This window comes from Ptychodera flava, chromosome 10, assembly GCF_041260155.1.
Source record: "Ptychodera flava strain L36383 chromosome 10, AS_Pfla_20210202, whole genome shotgun sequence".
NCBI classification, from domain to species: domain Eukaryota; kingdom Metazoa; phylum Hemichordata; class Enteropneusta; family Ptychoderidae; genus Ptychodera; species Ptychodera flava.
In genome coordinates this window covers 36,433,083-36,455,507 of record NC_091937.1, presented here as the reverse complement: position 1 = coordinate 36,455,507, position 22,425 = coordinate 36,433,083, and the positions used below count along the sequence as shown (strand labels likewise).

General features: G+C 37.9%; 1 protein-coding gene and 1 long non-coding RNA gene across 2 annotated transcripts; both read left to right on the top strand.

Annotated features, from left to right (window-relative positions):
- Positions 1 to 17,167: 17,167 nt before the first annotated feature.
- On the top strand, positions 17,168 to 19,294 carry LOC139141490 (uncharacterized). The gene is made up of 3 exons (XR_011554197.1): positions 17,168 to 17,300; positions 18,459 to 18,503; positions 19,163 to 19,294. It is a non-coding gene; the product is annotated as an uncharacterized lncRNA (long non-coding RNA).
- A 514-nt stretch (positions 19,295 to 19,808) lies between these two features.
- On the top strand, positions 19,809 to 22,139 carry LOC139141625 (uncharacterized). The gene is made up of 4 exons (XM_070711217.1): positions 19,809 to 19,906; positions 20,110 to 20,219; positions 20,880 to 21,122; positions 21,534 to 22,139. The coding sequence occupies exons 1-4, from the start codon at positions 19,813 to 19,815 to the stop codon at positions 22,137 to 22,139; spliced, it is 1,053 nt and encodes a 350-aa protein (XP_070567318.1). The 5' UTR covers positions 19,809 to 19,812.
- The last annotated feature ends 286 nt before the right edge of the window (positions 22,140 to 22,425 follow it).

Here is a 22,425-nt window from a genome sequence, read left to right as displayed (position 1 = left end):
ATGGAGATTGATTTGTCAGTGAGGTGGTTGTGAATGCGGCCATTGTCTGAAGATTTCATAAATTTGCACTGGTTGCATTTATTGCACGGTTTGCATTGTCGGTATTATTCTGAGCGGCGTCTTTGGTCTGGTTGACTTTAGCTTGGACTAACAGTTTCTTGAGGTTGGCTGATTGACGGTATGCTATGACAGGTGTTTCCTTGAAGACTTTGCTGGTGGCCTGGTTTGACTGAAGTATGTTCCAGTGTTTACGGATAATTGATGGTATGTGTGGAAGGGTAGGGTTGTATTCAATGACGAATGACCTTTTGTCAAGACTTGCACTATTTGTCACACCACTGCAATCGGCAAAGTAGTCGATATTTTATATGGCGGTTTTCTTTTTCCACACGGCTTCAGTTCATTGTCACTTCAATCAATGGGGTGCCTGTGTTTTTAACGCAGTGTGCGCCACAAAATTGAAAGATTAATACCAGCTAAAACTTTCCGGGGGCAACTTTAAAACATTTCCCTTTCTTAATGAAGGAGTCATCATGCAAAATTTACTACCAGAGAATATTTACCAGTACTACAAGTTCAAAATGGAGAGGTAAAATCTCATTTTCGATTATCAAAATATAAGACGTTAAATGGTTTTTTGCTGCACGAACTTCATAACAAGCGCTGACAAGTACGTAGAAGAATGGTATTGCAACAGTTTGAGAATCCGAATATCTGTCCTAAGGAGCGTTTTACCTGAAAAGATATAATTATTATGAAGTCAACAGACTGGGGGCTGGAATAGTTACACTTTTAGATGCTTGTAGTGTAATCATGATAAGTGTCATATTTATTTCTACAGCACCGTTTCAGCTCAACGACAGGCGCGCGGAGCACTACGTTTTGGGGTCATGGGTTTCCATCTGTGATGACCACTGGCATATCACTGATGTCAACGTGTTGTGCAAGGAGCTTGGTAAGTTCTAACACTGACCTTATGCTTGCAAGCATAGATGATGACGCTCTTATATGAGTGATGTCGTAACGGGCATTACAACAGCAACCGGGCGGGGAGCTTATCAAACTACTTTTATAAATACTTCATATAAAAGGAGTTTCAAATCTTCTTTAATATTGATGTGCATAACCATGATAGATTTACTTGTCACTTTATGAGTACCAACACGATAAAAATGCTACTAACAACATTTCTTTGCAAGAGATTTCGCCTGAGGAATTCAATTAAATCCCACACGTTTGGAAAACTAGCATGAACGCGGAGATACTGTACCTTATTTTGGTAACGTTCTCCGTGATGCCCACCGAGAAAGAGTGCAGAGGGCGCCCTCTTTCAGTAAAATCGACTCGCATGAAGATCACTCGGCTCCATGACAGATATATAGGATTTATCGCTTGATAAGGGAGCATTCGTTTTTTACGGAGAGGGGGGTCGGTGGAACTTGAGCAATAAATGAAATGCAAAATGCGACCCCCCCTCTAAATCAAATTTCTAAAATTTGACCCTCCAATTCATCAATCGTAAAATGTGACCCCCCAAAAAAAATCATCATATTTGATTCATTAACCCTTCGCACCCTATGGCCCTTGGCTGAAAAATTAGGCCCTTCAAAAGTGTTTGCAAGAAAAAGAGTTATCCACCCCAATTTTCATACTCAAAAAAGCGACCCTCCCCCAGATGTCACTGTCCGTATCAATAATATCTTAATTGACTTATAATTTCCCATTTGACCTCATGACAACTTTTCCCAACACAGACTTAGACGTGGTGGCTTTGACTAATCTGGCTTGAAATTGGTCATAGCCACCACGTCTATTAAACTTCATGAGTTTACTTTTCTTGTTTACGTACATACTTATATCAGATGGAAATCTGAGGATTTGCGATTACATCAGGTTGACAACCCCCTACACAAGAGCAATGAATGTAAAAAGTGCGAAAGAGGCTCCCCACCTAACTATCCAAAATGTTTTTGTGTCGAGTTTGTGTTTGATTCGTTTCAAAAATGTGTTCCTACATTCTTATCCGATTGTTTGTGTTAATAAAAATGTTTGTTTCGCCTCGGATATTTGCAGGGAAGTTTGGATTAGTGTGTACTGTAATGTATTGTTTGTGTGGGGAAAGCTTATGGCGAGACGCAGCCGGACCTATTGTGTTACAGAGTTGATGGAGTGGCCCTTTGACGCTTGCGTTTCGAAACCCGAGTGTGGTTTCTCATCAGTCGCAGTGTAGATTCTTTCCTTAGTTTGTGTTTGTGAAAAATTATTTTAATGCATTTTAGTGGTCTTGCTCTTCGAGTAGCGAGGCAAGTATATTAATGTTTGGGTCTCGTTGTGAGTACGTTTGGTGGTTCAGTTTGTTTGTTCTATGTTTCTTTACTTCAGTAAATTTTGTTTTGAATAGTGTGTCTTTTAGAATTTTGCCGAGGTTTGTGAATTTTTAGGCAATAAGTATCACTGCGGGGTACGGATTTTATGTTTTCTGGATCAAGATACTTACAAGTATCATGATCGATGTGTTTGTTCTCGTACATTTTGTTTAATAGTTCGTGTACTTTGTTTACTGTTTGTTCTGTGTCGTCACTGGCTAGTTGTGTATAATACTTAGTGTTGCGTAATTGCCTTTCGCATTCGTGTACGTAATCTTTTGTGTTGACAAAGACAAAACCCGACCCTTGTCGAAGGGTTTTTATGGTAATTTGTCTACTGTTTGCAAGCTGGTTTATCGCGATTCTTTGGGCACGCGACATGTTTTGTTTCCTTGTTTGAAAGGGTATCTCCAGAAGTGCGAGTTTAGCAGCTTCAGATAGCTTTCAGGTTTTTGTATTTTTTGCTGTTCGTGGAGTCCAATTTGACCTTTCTCTGAATTGGTGTTGTTGCGATTGTTCGTGTCTCATGGTGTCTCCGGTGTTTGGCTTAATTGCTAATGAAACTTTTAATGTTAATTGTTTTCCAAGTCAACTATCCAAGCATTTTAAGAGGGGTGATCAAAAAGGCCAGAACAGCCAATTTTGACCAACCGGGTTCAAGAACCCGGGAAAGGTGTTAAAAGTGTGCGATAGATGTGTTTACGACATAAACATTACGAACAGTAGGATTAAGATAGGTATGAATAATCCAAACTGCCCAGTTTCTGTGTGGGGAAAAGTTGGAATGCTTCGAACTTTCAAAGAATCCTTTTTGAACCTTACAAATAATCACTGGGTGAAATTCCAATATCATATTGGTTTTTCAGATCTACTCTTTCAAATATAATATTCTCGTCACGTATATTTATATCACATGTCAAACTTTTTTAAAGCACAGATTTTAATAGCTAGTTTTTTATTGGTAAAATATATTCAAAGTTTCCTCACATACCACAATGTATAGAGAATCAACGTTTTTGGTGAAATTCAAAAATCAAATTTCTCGCACACACATGAACTTGTAATCGCCCTAGTCTAATCAAGTACACTAATATCCATAATCAAGAGTACATAAATACACAGATTTAGCTAGTTTTGTATTGGAAAAATATTATTCATAGTTTCTTCATGGACCAACATGTATAGTGAATCAACATTTCGGTGAAATTCCAAAATCAAATTTCTTGCTCACACATGCACCGGTAACTACCCTAGTCTGATCAAGTACATTAATATCAATAATCAAGCATACATAACTACAAAGATTTAGCTAGTTTTGTATTGGAAAAAATTATTCATAGTTTCCTCATAGACAAGATAGTGAATCAACATTTCGGTGAAATTCCAAAATCAAATTTCTTGCTCACACATGCAACGATAACTACCCTAGTCTGATCAAGCACATTAATATCAATAATCAAGAGTCTATAAATACACAGATTTAGCTAGTTTTGTATTTAAAAGAAATTATTCATAGCCTCTTCTAGACTACTCATAGATTATGTATGGAGGACAAAGCAACATTTCAGAGAAATTCCAAAGTCATTTTTTTTCCGTAACTCCATACAAACTTTGTAATATTTGACCACCTTACAATCATTTATTGTAAAATTTGACCCCCCCTAAACGGTTTCGTAAAAGTCACCGCCCCTGATTTCCACCGACCCCTCCCCGTAAAAAACGAATGCTCCCTAAGACAAATGACAAAAGTAAACCGAACCTGCAGTGTTGTTCTTACCTTTATATTTTAGGTTTCTATTATGGCAGTGAAGACGTTTTGTATACGTTGCCGGGTCGATACACTTCGAACAGCGTATGGATTAGCAACATTGACTGCGTCGGAGATGAAACGTCACTGCTGAATTGTCACTATGAATATGTTGACGATTGTGCTGGACAAGAGGCAGCCGGAGCCATCTGCAGAGGTAGGCAATATCCAAATTTACAATCACTAACTGACAGCAATCACATACTGTAAACACACCAGAAAATCACGTTTCTGTGTGAGACATATGGCGAATACCCGAAGAGGGTACTCTTATAGAAGTGTGTATGGGGCGCCAGCATTGGCTACCCTTTTCACACAAAAAAATTACACTTAGCAAAACTTGACTTCTCATTAGAAACGAAATGTTGTTGTTATTATAGAAAAAGTCGCTATGTTTTTGGAAAACTTTCACATGCAATAGAATAATTGTAAAATAATCTTAATCTCCTAAATCTTGGAGACTGCCAAGAACCACGGTCGGACCTGGTAGGCTGTTGTTCAACTCACAGAAATTTCTAAGGTTTATTAGTCGAGCAAATCTGCTGAATAGTATTACAAGTGTCTTTTACTTCACTTATTCCAAAGGCAAAACTGATCAGGGTTTTCGATTTTCGGCTTCATAAGGCTTGCTGTTGAAATCCTTAAGGGCCTATCGTCAGACTGTCTTGTCATGAAATTTACTTACAAGATTACAATTTCAATGGAAAACAAAAGGCTATGTCACCTCCACAATCCTCTTACAGACTAAAACAAACTTGATCCAAGGGATCGAGGTCCTGGCCTTTAACTACTGGTCCGATTTTGATTGGGAACCCCTTCCAATAGGTTGGGAGTTCACCTTGGGCGGCACATCCTGAATGAAAAGATCGGGAGTTTGTTGTGTTGTGCCTGGAAATGGTCAAATTATTGTACTGACGTTGGCTTACGGCAAATTAAAGGCCTTTGTCAGGCATCAGATTATTTGCCAGGAAACTCGATTACTAGATCACAGTTTCAATGGAAACAAAAGGCGATGACACCTCCATAATCCTCTTACAGACTACAATACCAGGGATCGAGTCCCCGGCCTTTAAGCGGATGAAAATTTCTATCATGACTGACGGCTTAACAACCTCGTTCACATATGGGACAGTGCACGCTAGTAGTCTGCAGTGGTAGTTATCTGAGATGATCTGTAGTACCGCATGCTGTAACACCGTCCCCCTTGAACACGAAAACATATTCAGTTCACATACATTTTATGTGTTGAAATTCCATATGGAAAAGACTGATTCTCCTTTTCTCAGTATGCGTACCAACTGAGAGGCTACTGTGCAGCGTCTCGGAGGCTTACAGCTAATTGGTTGACTGAAACTCCTCGTTCTGATGAATAATTTCCAAACAGCCAATCAGGTATCAATATCCAAGTCACTGCTCATTGCAAGGAATTTGTAGGCCATTTGAGCGCGATATCTTTAATCTTGAATGACAAATCTGCAATTCCGGAGTGCGCTCAGCGCCTAGACATGAATTAAATCATCTTCCAAATAAATAGGGTAATAAATAAAATGCATTCAATTTGAATTATTAATAAATATGCTTAGTCATGTGTTATACTATAATAATTTATTTAATTATATTTTAGTATATTTATTCATTAAATCACTCTATTATATTTGAAAATAAAGCCACAAGTGGTCTCTCCTTTTGCATTATAGACACAGCTCCGACTGAAATCGACGAGTACTATTGGCCGATGGATGCATTGGCCGATGCTTCGACTGCACGGTACGGTGCCATCGGAAGTGACGTCAGATCAAATGCACATTTTACCAGAATCCGAAATGTCGAAGTTATTGCCATTACCGACGACGACGATTGGGTTGACCTTGGAGACATGCCAGCGAGCTGTCTGGATCCGGACAGTTCCGGATGTTCGTTTTCTTTGTCTTTCTGGGTGAGAATTCGCGCGCTGGACGGCGACCAGGTCATCCTTGAGGCGGGAAACAGCGAAACTATTGGCGGGATCACGTTTGCTCATGTCTCAAAGAATTTTGAGGTGACATATCGCCGGGGTTATTCTTCATCGATAGCATTCTGGGCGAACGAATACAGCCGTATGTGGTCCAAGATCACAATTCTGTACAACACAGAATTGGAAGTGTATGTCGACGGAAGAAGGGTAGCCTTCGACAATATCGGTCATATGAGGTCAAATTTTGTGTACGTATACTATTATGGGCATTATCCTCTGCGACTGGGAAAACCTCGACAATCAAAAAATGAGGCCATCGAGTTCTACGTTGACGAGGTCTACTACGTTCAACAGTATATGTTGCCTACTGGTAAGCAGCAAGCCTAATTATGAAAATACTGGGCAGGCATATCATGTGTGTATATGTTAATAGAACGTAGTAGAATATCAAGTACATTTTAATGATTGAATGCAGCTAATGAGGTATCTTTCTGTTGAGGGTAGCACTTAGCGTCTCGAAACTGAAAGTGTTGAACTCTGGTCCAACTTTAAGTGCATAAAGCATTCTCTTTCTTAATCAAGAACAAACCAGTGGTCGCCGTACACATTTAGGTGTCCAAAACAAACTACATATACTGAAAATTTATCAATATTTGAAATTCAAAACTGCCGCCACTTTTTATGTTATGTCCATAGAGAAAATTAAACTTTCGATTTTAACGAAAGCAAGGCGACAAAAGCTTCACATGCTCCGTAGGCTTCAATATGGCAAAGGAAAGTAAACCGACGACATAGGGTAAAACAGTGTGAGTGCCCAACTATCTCTCCTCGAGGCAAATGCTCTATTTAATGTCCACCAACTTAAACATTTTGCACCAGTTCATGATTTTCATTTACAGAAAAAGGATCATTGTACATGTTGTGTTACTGAAAGGTGTACAGACATGTGAGTGAATTACCGCACAGTAGACTTATGTGAAAGTTTTAATTGCGAACGCGTGCCTATGCAAATATCGCGCTACACAGAAACACCTGGATATCTTAATAGAAACAAATGCTCTTATCCACTTGAACCAATATCGACGAATTTCTTGTTTTGATTTCAAATTCTCTGTTTTTCAGTGTTACATAAAATAGCAGAACATTCGAAATTTAAGCCCGTAAAGCTGTATCTTTTTGAATTTTTCGATACGATTGTTTTAACCCAAATACAACCTATGTGAAAATGCTTACTGAAGTGTGACCACAAACTTTTCAAACTAAAGTTTTCGCCGAAAATACACGCAAGTAATGTACGTACGTATCGACCAAACACATCGCTTAGTATTGAAATAGTGGCATTTTCAAATACACTATAGCCTAACAAAGGGAATCCAAAACATCTCAGCGAATATTGGATGGTACTTTTGGTATCGCTAGGTAAAATACTGATAATTATCTGGTCCACAAACCAGCAAATATGTGTCATTCTGACATTGAGAGTGGATATCTCATGTAAGAAGATAGAAACAAATTTAAATTTTTATTTCTCAGTTTTTCAAATGCGAGAAGTCTCCTATCACGAAATAATGGTCTTTTACAAGTAGTCTAATCCAATGTGCCTTTTCCACATTCACAAAACTTCCAAAAAGAGAAAAGAGGTACATGAACGAAAGTTCGAGAATAAAGTTGAATGCCTACAACAAATTATCATTCATTTGCAGACCGAGAAAATTTTGCGCTGAGGGAGACGTGTGTCATACATTCAGACAGCGTCCTCAGTCTTCCTGTGGTCCATTCCGAAGAGAATGCTAACGATGGTATTCTAGAGACATACGTATCTTTTGATGTGCAAAATGAAAAGAGATACCTTGAGATAGATTTGGGAAGAATGCGTTCCGTTTCTCATGTAGTCATCTACACAGCCGGTGAGTCCATGCATGATTATTGATTTGTATTTTGGATAATTTGACAACCCCCGAAAGCAGAAACTCTTGCCGCTCGTCAAATTTTAAATGTTTTTACTATCTCTATCAATATTTATTTTGGGTAACTTTCCTAAGATCTTAATGTTTCATATTTTTGAAGCTTGCATGCACGACACAATGATATTCCGTGTAGGTTGTCAGATTTGTCTTAAAGTGATGACGTTTCGTTTGCCTTTGTAGAAAGTTACACCAAGAGTTAATTATTTTTAATACGTTTGAAAAAAAATCACAGCATAGCGTCTTCACGGTACTAACAATAGTTTTTTTTAAGATTTAACACATGTCTGACTCTTCTCTTGGACAGCAGTATCACTTGGGACACTTTTTGTGCGTTTCGGTGCGTTTTCAACATTGATTTGATGAGTGACGTCTAAATCTTCTGTGGCGTTGTGTAGTTTAGCGATGTGTGTGGTTGTTGTCCACGCAACTTTAAGATTACGCTCTGTGCGTCATTTTGTCCAGAGAAATGACACGGATATGTCTGCATCAATTCCTCCAAAAGGTGGTATAAGGAAAGAACGTGCTTTATATTAATTTTATTGATTTATTTCGTTGCCCGAACAATTATGACCGCTAATAAAATGGTCATGTCCGGTGTGACTACTGAGGCAACCCCCAAGTCAATTTTGTTCAAACTTGATGCAAAGAAAATGTGTTATATAGGCGAAATATTTGCAAGACAATCCTAAGTGACAAGCAGGCAACCATTTTATTTAAAAATGTCAATTCTGGAACCATTACTAACACATACCTGAATCCATCTCATTTTTATCTTGGTTCAAGGACAGTGTGTAAGAACGAACATATGCTTTTCGATTCCTTCGCAATAAGATCCAATATTGCAGCCAGTATACCATTGTTATATTGTCATGTCAGACGCCATTACCCAGACGTGACCCAATTCATTTCATTCAAACCTTGACTTAGCAGGAGCAGCCAACGAAGCTGGTCGTGCAAAAAGGTGTTCGTGTGCAGGGTTTCTCCGGGCAGGCAAATTTAAAATCTGATCAGAGGGCGGGGAGAAAAAGTCAATTTTTACAGAGGGTGGGAAGAAATTTCAGTTTTGACAGTCGGGGCGGGAGAAAATTCTAGGAGTGAATACCGGAAAATATCATCGATGCCATTAGTATTCATTTGCACATATTAAAGTGATACATACATACATACTGACCATATCAAAATAGTCAACGAGGTTCTTCGGTAATTTGCTGATCCGCTGCACGAAGAAATAATGAGTTAGCTATAGCATTCAGTACTGTAAACTTATGAAGGGTGAGCTTAGCAAAATGAAGGTCAATTATAAGATATTTGTTTTTTAAATCACTCTCGTGATTTGGCAAATGTGACTTATGGTTTGACAAGTTTTACAAGTCATAAAATATATCAAACAAGATCAATTTTACACGTGACGCAAATTATGAACCGTATGAATTATGAATTGGGGTAAATATTAATATTGTGAAAGCACTGAAAAAGAAAATAACCGCTCCCTCAACAGATTTGCCCCAGTCTCTGGTAGTATCGATCGGTCGGAGCTCGTCCCTCTCTGAAGCTTCACAGTGTGGCATGGTAGATGTAGGACCATACAGCGTTTACACTCTGCTTTGCGACAACGCCATTCTCGGACAGCATGCATTTGTGGGGCCGAGTGATCATGGCAACTCGGCAGACTTGAGACTAGGCGAAGTCCAAACATACTACGGTGAGTACGGTACAGAATAAATGTGTATGACCCAGACATACACATGGAAGGCCAGATATGGCGAAATTTCTTACTCATCTCTTTTGATTATAATGCCAGGGGACCTACCTGACATTCTCTTCTTTTCCGTTCTAATTTAGACAGTTCCCTTCAAAACTTGTATTCGATGCCAAATTTTAGACAGGCACATATTTTCCCAATGCAATAAATAACGACACAGAGGATACCACACGTGCACTCGTTGTATTGTATATGAGTAATGTGTCTCATAGGCCAGTGGACTAAAGATATTCAATACTTCAATACTATCATGGAACCTCCCAACACAACCAGAATTCTGAAAAAAACCCACAATAATGCATTATCGTTAGCTTTTTGAGCATGTCTCTCACGAAAACTGTCAAAAACTTGGAATACAGAGAAACTATTTTTGTGTTCGTGTCTTATTTTATAGATCCGTCATATATCGGTTGTTATGAAGACGACGGCTCCAGTCATTTTGCGCTACAACAGGTGTCTACAATACAAGAATGCCGATATAAATGTGCAGAGGGTGAATTTCAATACACTGCGCTGACAAATGACTGGTGTTGTCTGTGCAGACAACACTTTGACGGCCTCGACGTACGACATGGTTGTCGAATTTTTCTTCAAGATCTTACAGGTGCAGATGCACACAGAAAGGCAAATAATGCCAACGATTCTTACGGCCAACCTACCGATCTCAACCAGGAGATCAGTATCTTTGAATCAACCGTTTTTATTAAAACGACAAATGTCACTCAATTAGAAATTCATGTTGAATGTCGCAAAAACATATCCACAGATTTTTTCAAACAAACAGACGTAGTGTTCATGAAGAACGAACTACTTTCTTGCGACGTATTTTTGAATGAAGAGTACGAAGGTATCACGTTCGACGTTTGCTACAATTCTAGCGCTTCTGACGATGTGTCTTGTGACGTTATGGGTATAAGATACACAGTGTATGCAATATTTATGTCGACGGGTACACATCAGATAAGTGTGCGTATTTCGAAGCTGCACTACAGAGCTTCTGTTACACACACCATTGCAATAATCGACAAACACGAGCCGCTTTTGGCCTTCAATGCCGTGGAACACGGTGATATATCCAGACGAATCAGCACTAACCACGCTGGTGAGTGTTCAACCCGGGATCAGAGAGCCATTGTGGGCGTCGAAACGCTCTTCAGGAGTTTCTTTCCGGACAACACACTCGCAGATTGTACGATATACTTCGGGGATAACGAAACGGCCACTGTTCAAGTTAGCCAAGTGCAGGACCTGTTTTTCCGACATGTCTACACCAATCCAGGTATTTATAACGTTACCATTGAATGTTGCAACGAATTAGGGTGCATGTGGCAACCTTTTACAAGGTGTGTGACCAAAGAATTGTCCGAGTTTTCCATTGAACCGTACAGCGTCGTGTATGGCACGCCATCATCATTCCATTGGGAGGTTGAAGGGATAGTCAGACCGCAGTTCGTCCTCATCGTGAGTAACAGCCTTCACCTTGGACATAGTTTCATCGAACGCCCTCATTTGCTGAGCCAAGATGATACCAGCAGACGTGAGGTTGTTCTGGATTATTCGAAGGGCGAGCATTCTTCGTTGTATGTATGTCACGGTTTTCATGTCATGTACTTGCTACTCTTCAACCCACCACAGGACGTTTTAAAGATAGTGACTTTCTTCAATGTTGCCTTCAACGTACCAGATGTACAACTTGACGTCCATGCGGAATTTGAAAGAACAGATTTCAGGAGTCTGGCACCACCAGACAACGTAGACGCCATTCAAGTTGAGACGAGAAGAAAATTCGAAATTCTGTTTGCCATTGGCAATGAAATAGACACCATTTTAATACTCAGATATGGAGACGAGAATGGCCCTTACCCGAGTAACATTATTTTGTTTGTCGCCGAGAAAGATGCAATAGTAGACGAAGACCCTAACAAGTGGCACCAAAGAGAGTACAGTTACACGAAGCCTGGAACATTTATTCTTGAACTGAGAGTCGTGAATGAGGTCGGGTCATCGTCTGTACAATATACTTTTGATGTGTTTGAATTATGTGAGAGACCTATGGCCTGGATCAGTGGTTATGGAAGGTCCCCGGACATGCCTCGCATTGGGTACCTACATGAGGAAATGACTGTGACGGGTCTTGTGACATCCATATGTAGAGTCGACGAACTTAAAACACCTGCAGAGTATTCATGGAATGTTACGCGACTGCTTGAAGGAGGCGGCCAAGAGAATATTGAACTAGCTACAGGAACTGGTGACACGCGCATCTTAAAATTTCGCCCAACGAGCCACGGACTATATCGCATAGAATTTGTAGTTCATATCAGAAATGAGTGGATACTCGAACCGGGAAGGGACAACGTCTACGTCTTCGTTGAAAGTGAGGAAACAAGGGTTAAAATCATTGGTGGAGCCATCAGGACCCATCTCTTGCTGGAAGACCTCGTCTTAACTGCGTCAGTTTCAACAGATAATGAAGATACCGCCAGCAAACAAGTCCTGCAGTGGAAGTGCCGCATTCCTCACACAAGCTCGGGAGAGGCGACCTCCAGACAGGATGTCAACTTTGACCCTTGTAACATCACTTCCGGTGATATCGACACTTCTGAGGTGGGAAGAGAAGTGTTTGTCAACAGTAGCGCTCTACGGCTTGGTAAATTCATTTTCAGTGCAGGATTTGTTTCAGTGGAGGACAAGAAAATTTATGACGAACAAGAGGTGCGAGTAATCGGTAATTTAACAATGGAAATAAGTGTCAGGTAAGATGCAGACCATTATTGTAATAACGATAAACAAGATGAGAGCGATGATGGCGATCATCATTCTTCTTCTTAATAAATACATACACAAACAGATACAGATATATATATATATATATATATATATATATATATATATATATATATATATATATATATATATATATATATATATATATATATATCAGGGCTCGAAATTAACTTTTTACCCTGGTAGTCCACTTGGGCTACCATTTTCTGAAGTTGGTAGCCCAGTGACAATGGCTGGTAGTCCATGAATATTTTAGTTTAGGGATACTGTACTCGTCCAAGTATAAGCCCCGGTTCAGAAACACAAAATAGCAGTACTATAGGGACTTCAACTCGAGAAACCCCATGTTATGTGTCACGAACGCTTAATTTATGCTAATTTATGTACATTTTAACACTTTCGATCACTTTCAAAATCGGCTTACACATCCAAAGAAATTGTAACTTGAGTAAAGAAAAACAGAAAAAAATATTCTCATGATCTTTATGAACTGGTATGCCTTGTTACACCCGAGTCTCTCTATACAGAACGTAATACATTGATACTGATCGACAACCATAGATAAAAGACAACGAAACTCAGCCAAGCTTAACCGACACAGTGTTTTATATTACTATTTCAAATCAAACTGATTACACAATCTCTTGATACAGAAGTGACAGTTTTGTGAAATTTCAGCATCAAAACCCCAAAAGTTGACACAAGTACGTCTTGTATGCTGCCGACCAACAGAATAGTGTGAACTGGCATGCAAAGACTACACACGGAAAAGCAACTCAACATTCTGGTATCAAACGCTCGGCATAATGTGAAAACAACAAAAAAACTCTTCACAGATAAAATGATAATTGCTTCAAACAAATGAAACTGCATGTTGACTGCATTTAGCTCGTCCCAAAGTGACGGACATCGCACGCCAAGTATTTCATGTTCCAGGCTTTGGTAGTCCGGTTGGGCTACCATTTCATGGACTTTGGTAGCCCCAGGGAAAAGTTGGTAGTCTGTTGACGCGGGACTACCGCTAATTTCGAGCCCTGTATATATATATATATATATATTATATATATATATATATATATATATATATATATATATATATATATATATATATATATATATATATATATACAAATTACTTCAAGTACAATGTAATGAAATCTATAACTTAAGTTTCATGCATTGCAGGATGCATGAAACTTAAGTAATAGATTTCATTACTTTGTACTTGAAGTAATTTGTTTATTTAAAACGCTCTGCTTAGCATCGAGCACTGTAATTTCCCACGAGGACTGTATACTGTAACATCTGTATATTATATATATATATATATATATATATATATATATATATATATATATATATATATATATATATATATATATATATATATATATATATAGTTATATGTATACATATGTGTGTGTGTGTGTGTGTGTGTGTTTGTGTGTGTGTATAAAGTAGTTCCGCCTTTGCGTTTGATGAAGGAGACTATATGTCTTACGTCTTGGATAGCTTATGCTCCAGTAACATTCAGTTATTCAGCTGACAATAGCGTTCTACAAAACATTGGGTTACATTGTATTGAAGATCAATACGTCTTACGTTGTCTTATTTTCCTGTAATTTCATAATTATTATCTCCTTCCTTCCTTACATTACTAGATGTGTTATCAATTGTGGCCGATTTGTTAGCTCGTCGTCTACTTCCTCTTTCCAAGTTGTTTGTGAGAGTGGTTTTTGTATTGACAATGAAGAAGATGTAGAATTTGATTGGCTGTTACAAAAGTACAGCCAGAGTAGAATGGAATACTTCACAGTTCATAACTTCGATCAATTCAAGTTAACAGGTAAATTAAAACACTTTCCTACACCTTGTGTAGTATTTTTCTTCGTTGACCACTTTGTCAGTAAAGTGTTTTATCGCACTTTTATGATAAATGCACTGTAAACAAACCTACCATACTGAACTCTCAATGGGTAAGTAGATTGATACCGGATAGGTACGGTGATAATTAAAAGGCCAAATGGTACAAAACCATAAAGACAGCTATATTTACACCGATTATTGACGTAAAACACTGGTTTTAGGACCGACAGAGGGTAAACATTAGCCAAACATGAAATCTCCAGTACGAGAGACAACAAAGGCCATAAACTCTTCTTTCGTATTTATATAGAACGAAAGTTATCTATTCCTTCCGGAAAAACTCAATGTATTGTTTGATTCTGTGTCGTCAAATTGGATGTCATCCATGAATTTTGATTTTTTAATTGAACAACATCTTTACACCTGCAGCTAAAAAATGAAAAGATAAAACTACTTTCAAATTTCAATTCCTCGGGTTTTTTCCTGGCAATGAAGTCGACATCGGTCAAATATTGTTTCAAAAACGAGAAAACTTTTGAACCTGAAAGACGGCTTTGTCAGTGTTACTTGACATGGTTGACCAAAATGCAAATGTAGTAGCGACAGCTTGACGAATATAGACTTTTAACATTGTGATTGTGATAACTGCGATCCAATTACCTCGTTTGTTTAGGCAATCGTGGTTCCACGCTGATAATACAGGAAGGCTTCCTTAGAAGAGGATCGGCTTATAAATTATCTGCTTCCGCCAGGAGCCCTTACCTAGAAGATAGTATTTCCACTGGCTTACTATTCGAGACGGCAAGGTCACCATACAACGGTGTTTGTGAAATCATACCGAAAAATGGTACGATCTGTATTCAATATACATAGCGAGGGAGCAAACCAGATTTTTAGGATATTATCACTATCAACCGGCATGCAGAACCATTTTATCATATTCTCTGTGCTTTAGAGAACACAGATGAGGAAATGCCAGATGTACGCCGAGTCAAAGAACAGACAGTAGAATGTTAAACGAGTAATGATAATTTATCATTAATGAACTACTAACTTTGCACCCAACACAGCGTATTTTGCTCAAAATCACTTTTTGTAAATATTAATTCAATTTAATTAATTTGTAACCCAAGATTAAAATATCGGTTTGGTTCACCTTTTAGCTCGTCAAGCAGTCATAAGTTGCTTGATAAAAAAGTGCTAATTTATGCAAATGTACGCAAATCACCCGATTTCCTGGCATCTCTTTTCCAATTTCAACATTTCAAAAAAATTAACTCTCTGGCTGGGTAAAATTTTCTGAAAATTTTACATTAGTTCTTTAAATGTTGTTGTTTGTCATGAAAGTGCTTAGATTTTGAATGAGAGCCATTTTAATATTTGCTAATAATGTTTTTAATCACTTTTTGAGAGTCAGTCTTTCAACCCATGCCATTTTTGAATGAGGATAGATAATGCAAAATAAAATAGTTGTTTTTTCTAAATATACTCTTGTTTCAAGTGAAATATTACATTTCAGAAAATAGTATCAAGTTTTTGACTTAAATCAATTTTTATCGTGAATACTTAAGTTGGAATGTTTTACCCAAAATATTAACCCACTTCATCTTTCGAGTAAAGTAGTGCTACCATACTAAACTTAAGATTCTCTGCTTTTATTAAATATATAGTATGAGGGGGTTTCCTTGTCATCGTAGATGAGAAATATTCCTTTGGAAAAAAGTTTGTTGTCAACGTGCAGCGCCACCTTAAGGATCAGTTCTCGGTACAATGCAATTATATGTATTTATTCAGTTATTCAATTTTTATATATTTGTCATTTATGTACTTGTTGGTTCGTTTGTTTGTTTCTTCGTTAATTCATTTATATTTTTCTTTCATTGTTTTGCTTTATTAGGCGTTGCATTCGAGACGGATTTCGCTGTACGTTGTGACAATTGGAAAAGTGGCGCCGACGAGAAAGGGCAAAACAAGACCTCGGCCAATAGCGAGTCTACACTCTCTCCTGGTCTATTCTATCGTATGTGGCTGAGCAACGGTAGTGATATTCATGGAGGCGATATCTATTTTGCTACAGACCCACTAACTCCAAAAATGTTGCTTCCAGAGGGTCCTCCTGAGACTGGACATGTTTGGGAGCTGGTGGTTCGAGTAGAGAACAGATACAGGGAGTACAACACGACACCACTCTTCGTAGAGGTAAGTAAAAGGGAAGGAAAAATAGGCATTAGACCATTGGTAAACAAGGAATCTCTCTAAGGAAAGACGAGACGTCTACAGTTTGTATTCGTCTGAATCTTAGACATCTTTCGCTCTTAATGAATGCGAAACCTCTAGGATGGTGTTCTGTGGTAACATGAATTGCAATCAAAAGGAGACGCCTTGCCCGCTGGTGTAAAAACTTCTGATGCCAAGTGTCTATACCACGTTATGATGACATGTACATTTCGTCGATTGTCTATTGCAGATTCTGATGAACTGTATAATTTTACAATAACGAGACCTTTCCTGGTGTGAAATTTATATTATACAATGTACATGCAATTCATCGTTTGCTATCAAATAAAATGCAGGTTTTTGCTTCTTGGCCACATACATAATGAAAGCAGTCCCTGGCCGGCCATGTGGTAATACTGTCCCTTGCTAATTCGACCAACAGGTGTTACCGTCAACCAAAAGGATATCAGAATATCTTTCCAAAGGCATGCTGCTGATCAATTCCTATAGAAATCTAAAAAATCCCACCCAAAGTAACCAAATGGTAATGACTGTGGCAACGGCACTTAAACAGGTAAATTATTTTTAAACATTTTTAAAGTGCTTTTAATTTTTCTCGTTTCTGTGGTTGTATCTTTTTCTGTAATCTTATTTATTGTTTTTCTTTCACTGTCGCAATTCTAATTGCCCCAATTTTGACAACATTGATTGGACAACAAAGATTGTATTGTATTGTATTGTATTGTATTGTATTGTATTGTATTGTATTGTATTGTATTGTATTGTATTGTATTGTATTGTATTGTATTGTATTGTATTGCATTATATTGTAATGTATTGTATTGCATTGCAGTGCATTGCATTGCATTGCATTGCATTGCATTGCATTGCATTGTATTGTATTGTATTGTATTGTATTGTATTGTATTGTATTTATTGTATTTATTGTATTTTATTGCCGTGAACGTTTAACTAGAATAATGCAACTGATGGGCAGTGTTACTGATTAGGATTTACCTCAACCAACTTTTCAAACATTAACTGAAGTCTTTACTACATGGCAGGACGACACTTGTTACTCTGAATAAATATTTCGCGCTCTAAAACTAACAATCTAATAATGTACAATTAGCACTCGTATGTTGATAAATGAATTCGAATCTGGACTAATATGCCGTCGTTAACATTAACGTTGGCTGTAATATGCTTTACGGAAAAGTTCGGCACTACCTAATTTGACAGAACTCTACTTTAAAAAATATCAGATGCAGCACAATTAGGAGCAGTAAAATAAGTAGCACTTAAAAAGATTCTTAGGGAGATATTTTCCTCGATGATGTGGCTTTTGCTTAACCTCACACTCTGCAATACCAACGACGCGGTGTGTTGCAAAACTTTTCTTGAAATATTGCTGTCACAAGCCTAAACAATTCAATCGGTTAATTAAAAATTAATTATTGTGCTTCATCCTTAAGTTCTAGGAGTGTCACCTCATTTTTTCTTAGAGTGTCCCTAAATAATTCTAAGTTCTAGAACAAAAATGAAGGCCTTATACTTACGAGCGTAATGTACGAAGTTGTCTTAGAAAGTGTAAGGTGTCTATTTTTTGCAGCATACTCTGATAAAAGTCGGTCTGTGTGCGAGTAGTATGTCTCAATTTTTATAAGTAGAATGACCTACTCTCGGTTTACAATTAAAATGAAGCACATCGTTTTGCACACTTGAAATACAGACATTAAACGAAGACGAAGACGTATCATTGGTGGATGTTACCAAGGTAGGTCACATGTTATCCTTCATGTGTTGATTGCATTGATGTGAAAATGACCAAAACTTACGGCACATGAATGCCTGCTGAAATTTGCCAACTTAACTTCAGACTGGTTGGGTACCATGCATGGTCATCGAGCTTGTCTGTAAGATCTACGAAAGGTGGACATTAATTACAAAACACCTTCTCCAAAATCTCTCCCGTGATTGGGAAATTCACAGACACCTAATTACACCACTCTTGCGCTTATACATGCAAAATGCCAGTTACCGATTAAAGGTGTTGGAAACTGTCATCTGCGCAGTGGACAGTTCATACAACTGTTAAATGGCAAGACTTAAAGCACCACTTAAGCATAATTCTAGAGACACAGAAAAGAAGATGGTGATAGCACAATATTTTCTTCCTAGATTCCTATTATAGATGGGAACCGATTGAGTCGAATCTCTCTTTAAAATACTAAGACTAGAAGTATGTACGTACATCATCGCCACGTATGGCAATCTAAGAATGCCTTATTTACTAACTTACTATTAGACGTTTATTTTTACTGTATCCGAGTATCCTTATTGCCTAACTTTTATTTTTTACATAATCTTAGGTTATGCTATATGATATCTCTAGTTTGCTGAACCTATTGATTTTTTCAATGCTGCATACTACAGATGCGGCTTCAGATGGGCGAGGCTCTTGAGAAATCAGCAACTCAGCTTATCACCGCAGAGTACACATATCAGACAATGGCAGCCATTAACATGGCGACAAATGTACCAGAAGAACTTGATGAAACAACTCAGGTATCCTGACTTTATGAATTTACGCATCGCATCATGCTTGTCCGGCATTGTCTAAATTATTGTCTGTCATTTAGATGCTGATGTGCTTCAGTCATTCTTCCGAGATTTATTGAAGAAACACAGATGAAAGTTATCAACCCAATGTTCGGCATTGGAATTGCATCGTGTAATAAAGTCTATGCAGGTGTATTAAAGTTCTCTCTTTTTTGTTTGTCTTTACAAAATGTATTTTTATTCGAGATGACCACTGGCTTTCGCTAAAATGACCGACAGTTTGTCTTAAATGTTTGTTCTTTTTTAACTTTTTGTCGTTTCATTACCGATGATGAACTCTTATCTTCGTATTTGCATACGTCATCGTTTTCATTAATACACATTGTGTAATAGTTCCAGTAGGTCACGTGCACTCTTCAAGGCTACTGCCTGCCTCATTCGAAGACCTTAACTTACTTATTTGTGCAAGACTGTTGCCAATAGCATAGTTGCATTGTCTTGACAATCTTTCTCTTCAGAGTGTCATGATAACTGCAATGTCGTTAACTACTGATGAGATTTACAGAATGACTGAAAATCCGGACTTACCACAATCTGATGTTCTGCAAACCTCTGCAGGTACGCGACTTTTTATTTTCGAAGGCTTCATATGTTGTAATGTTTTGTCAGATAGCTTTCAATATTACAAACTCTAACTTCTAGTCAAAAACAAAAAGCAATAGCCTTAACAAGACAGGATTAATTAAGAGAACAAGGATCACTCAGCGTAAACTGTTCATCAATAAGCCGTGTTTGACATGATTTGGCATCCATCCAAACAGACGCAGTATCGTCATCGTCATACCTGATCAAAGCGATATACATGTACAACGAACCTCAGTTTGAAAGCAGCAACTCGACCAAGGGTAATGGACAAGGTGCAAACTCATCTGTAAGTAATATTTGCCTACATTACACATACAGAAAGGCTGTCATTCTTTTCATGACTTTACTATGATAATGTAATCCACTGAAATAAATTGTTTGCAAAAATGAAGTTATTTTCAGTGCGTTCGACATATTCTTAAATTGTATTGTGATGTAGTTAAGCCAGTTTAAAATGAAACGTGTCATACATACACATACACATATACATACGTACATACATATATACACACATACACACACACACATACATACATACATACATACATACATACATACATACATACACACATACATACATATATACATACATACACACAAACACACACATACATACATACATACATACATACATACATACATACATACATACATACATACATACATACATACACACACATACATACATACATACATACATACATACATACATACATACATACATACATACATACATACATACATACATACATACATACATACATATATATATACATACATACATACATACATACATACATACATACATACATACATACATACATACATACATACATACATACATACATACATACATACATACATACTCGAGATTGTAGATGTTTACATTTATACTAGATTTGACATAACACTCAAGAGGTTACTGTGTCGCGTTGTGCGATTACAGGTAGCTAATTTGACCAATGCTGTCGTGGAATCGCTTGATACACTATCTCAAGGGCTTCTTGGAAGGATGATACCGGGAGAACCTCCTGTAGAGATATCACAACATGGCGTGGCACTTCACCTCGAGAGAACAACAGAAAATAAATTGGGAAACAAGAAAATACACCTGAACAAAGGTGGCTTTTCTCTTCCGTCTGCTCGAACAATGTTCGGGAACGAAAGCTACACTTCAGTAGACTTAAAGGTAAGAATGTTCGACATGGAAAGTGTCACAGGTTGATATTACTACCTAGGTAATATAAGCCTTAACATACAGTGATTCATAAAACACCGGCATTGATGTCCGAGAGCAGCATGTACCTCATGCACCCAAGGTATTGGAATACGCGTCCACATTTCATTACTTACATAATAGGCCTAATTTTGATAAATCAGGTATTATTATATGACATGTATGTGCACTGGAGAGAACTATACTGACGCGATATTATTAGTCTTTTTCTCATTTCTTTTCAGATGACACAATACATTTTCCTATACATGTACTGAAAGCGACGTAACGAAACATTTCATTCGAATTTGGGCAAATCAGATATCCAACTGCCTTTTATATGCATATTTCAAACCTGAACATTTACATTTTTTGTCTTCTCAGGTCACAGAATACGAGATCAACCCTTTCATCTGGGATGATAGGTCAACAGTCAATAGCAGTGTTATATCGGTCGAGCTGTATCAGGGTAATACCACCCTAATAAGTCAAACGAATACCTCAGAGGATTTTACATATACCATACGCAGCGTTAGGGGTAATTACACAGAATATTTAGAAACGGTTCCAAATATTTCCCTATTTGATGCATCGACGCCTATCATATCACAGTTTGACTTTGACGTTAGAACCGATGAGACAAACGTTAGAATATTTCTCTCGACTCCAAAGGATTGCAATGAGACTTTCGCAATCTACGTGAAACACAGAAGTAGACCGACTTACAGTGACTTTGATATCAGAATCGTCATACCGAGAGACATAACAAGTGAAAACGAAGACACCTCCCTCACATCTACTTGGTTCAATCCTGGAAACCAACCGAGTGGTGCGGAACCTCAGATCATTGAGCGTGATGAAAGCAATTACCGATCCATCGCTTTGGGAGGGAAAACTTCTGAACTCTACTTACCTTCTGATTTTTCAAACTACACCGGGATAAACCACGTTCTTGTGGCACAATATTTTGGAAAAAGTAAGTATTTGTAAGTCATACAAAATTAAAACATGTCACTTAGGCCCTCTTGACAAGGCTTCTGCAATGTGAACCATAATACCTTGTTCTACTCCAGAAGGCATGTTGATGTACAAAGTGACAGCTTGTAAACCCAGCCCGTACGCGTGTAAACTGCATTATTGTTATTGTTGAAAAGTGATTTCTGGTGCCGACCAGAATTGAAATGTACGCAATAACAATACATTCACACATATAGACTCTAAGTTGGAAAGCTAAGTAGTGGATGTTTCAACATTTTTGAGGAGTAGAATAAGAAGG

Bases quoted from the DNA above. Each gene is read 5' to 3' on its own strand.
- LOC139141625 (XM_070711217.1), top strand. From the start codon at position 19,813: ATGATAACTGCAATGTCGTTAACTACTGATGAGATTTACAGAATGACT. The intron at 19,907-20,109 runs GTACGCGACTTT...CCATCCAAACAG, and splicing joins TGTTCTGCAAACCTCTGCAG to ACGCAGTATCGTCATCGTCA. The intron at 21,123-21,533 runs GTAAGAATGTTC...TTGTCTTCTCAG, and splicing joins ACACTTCAGTAGACTTAAAG to GTCACAGAATACGAGATCAA.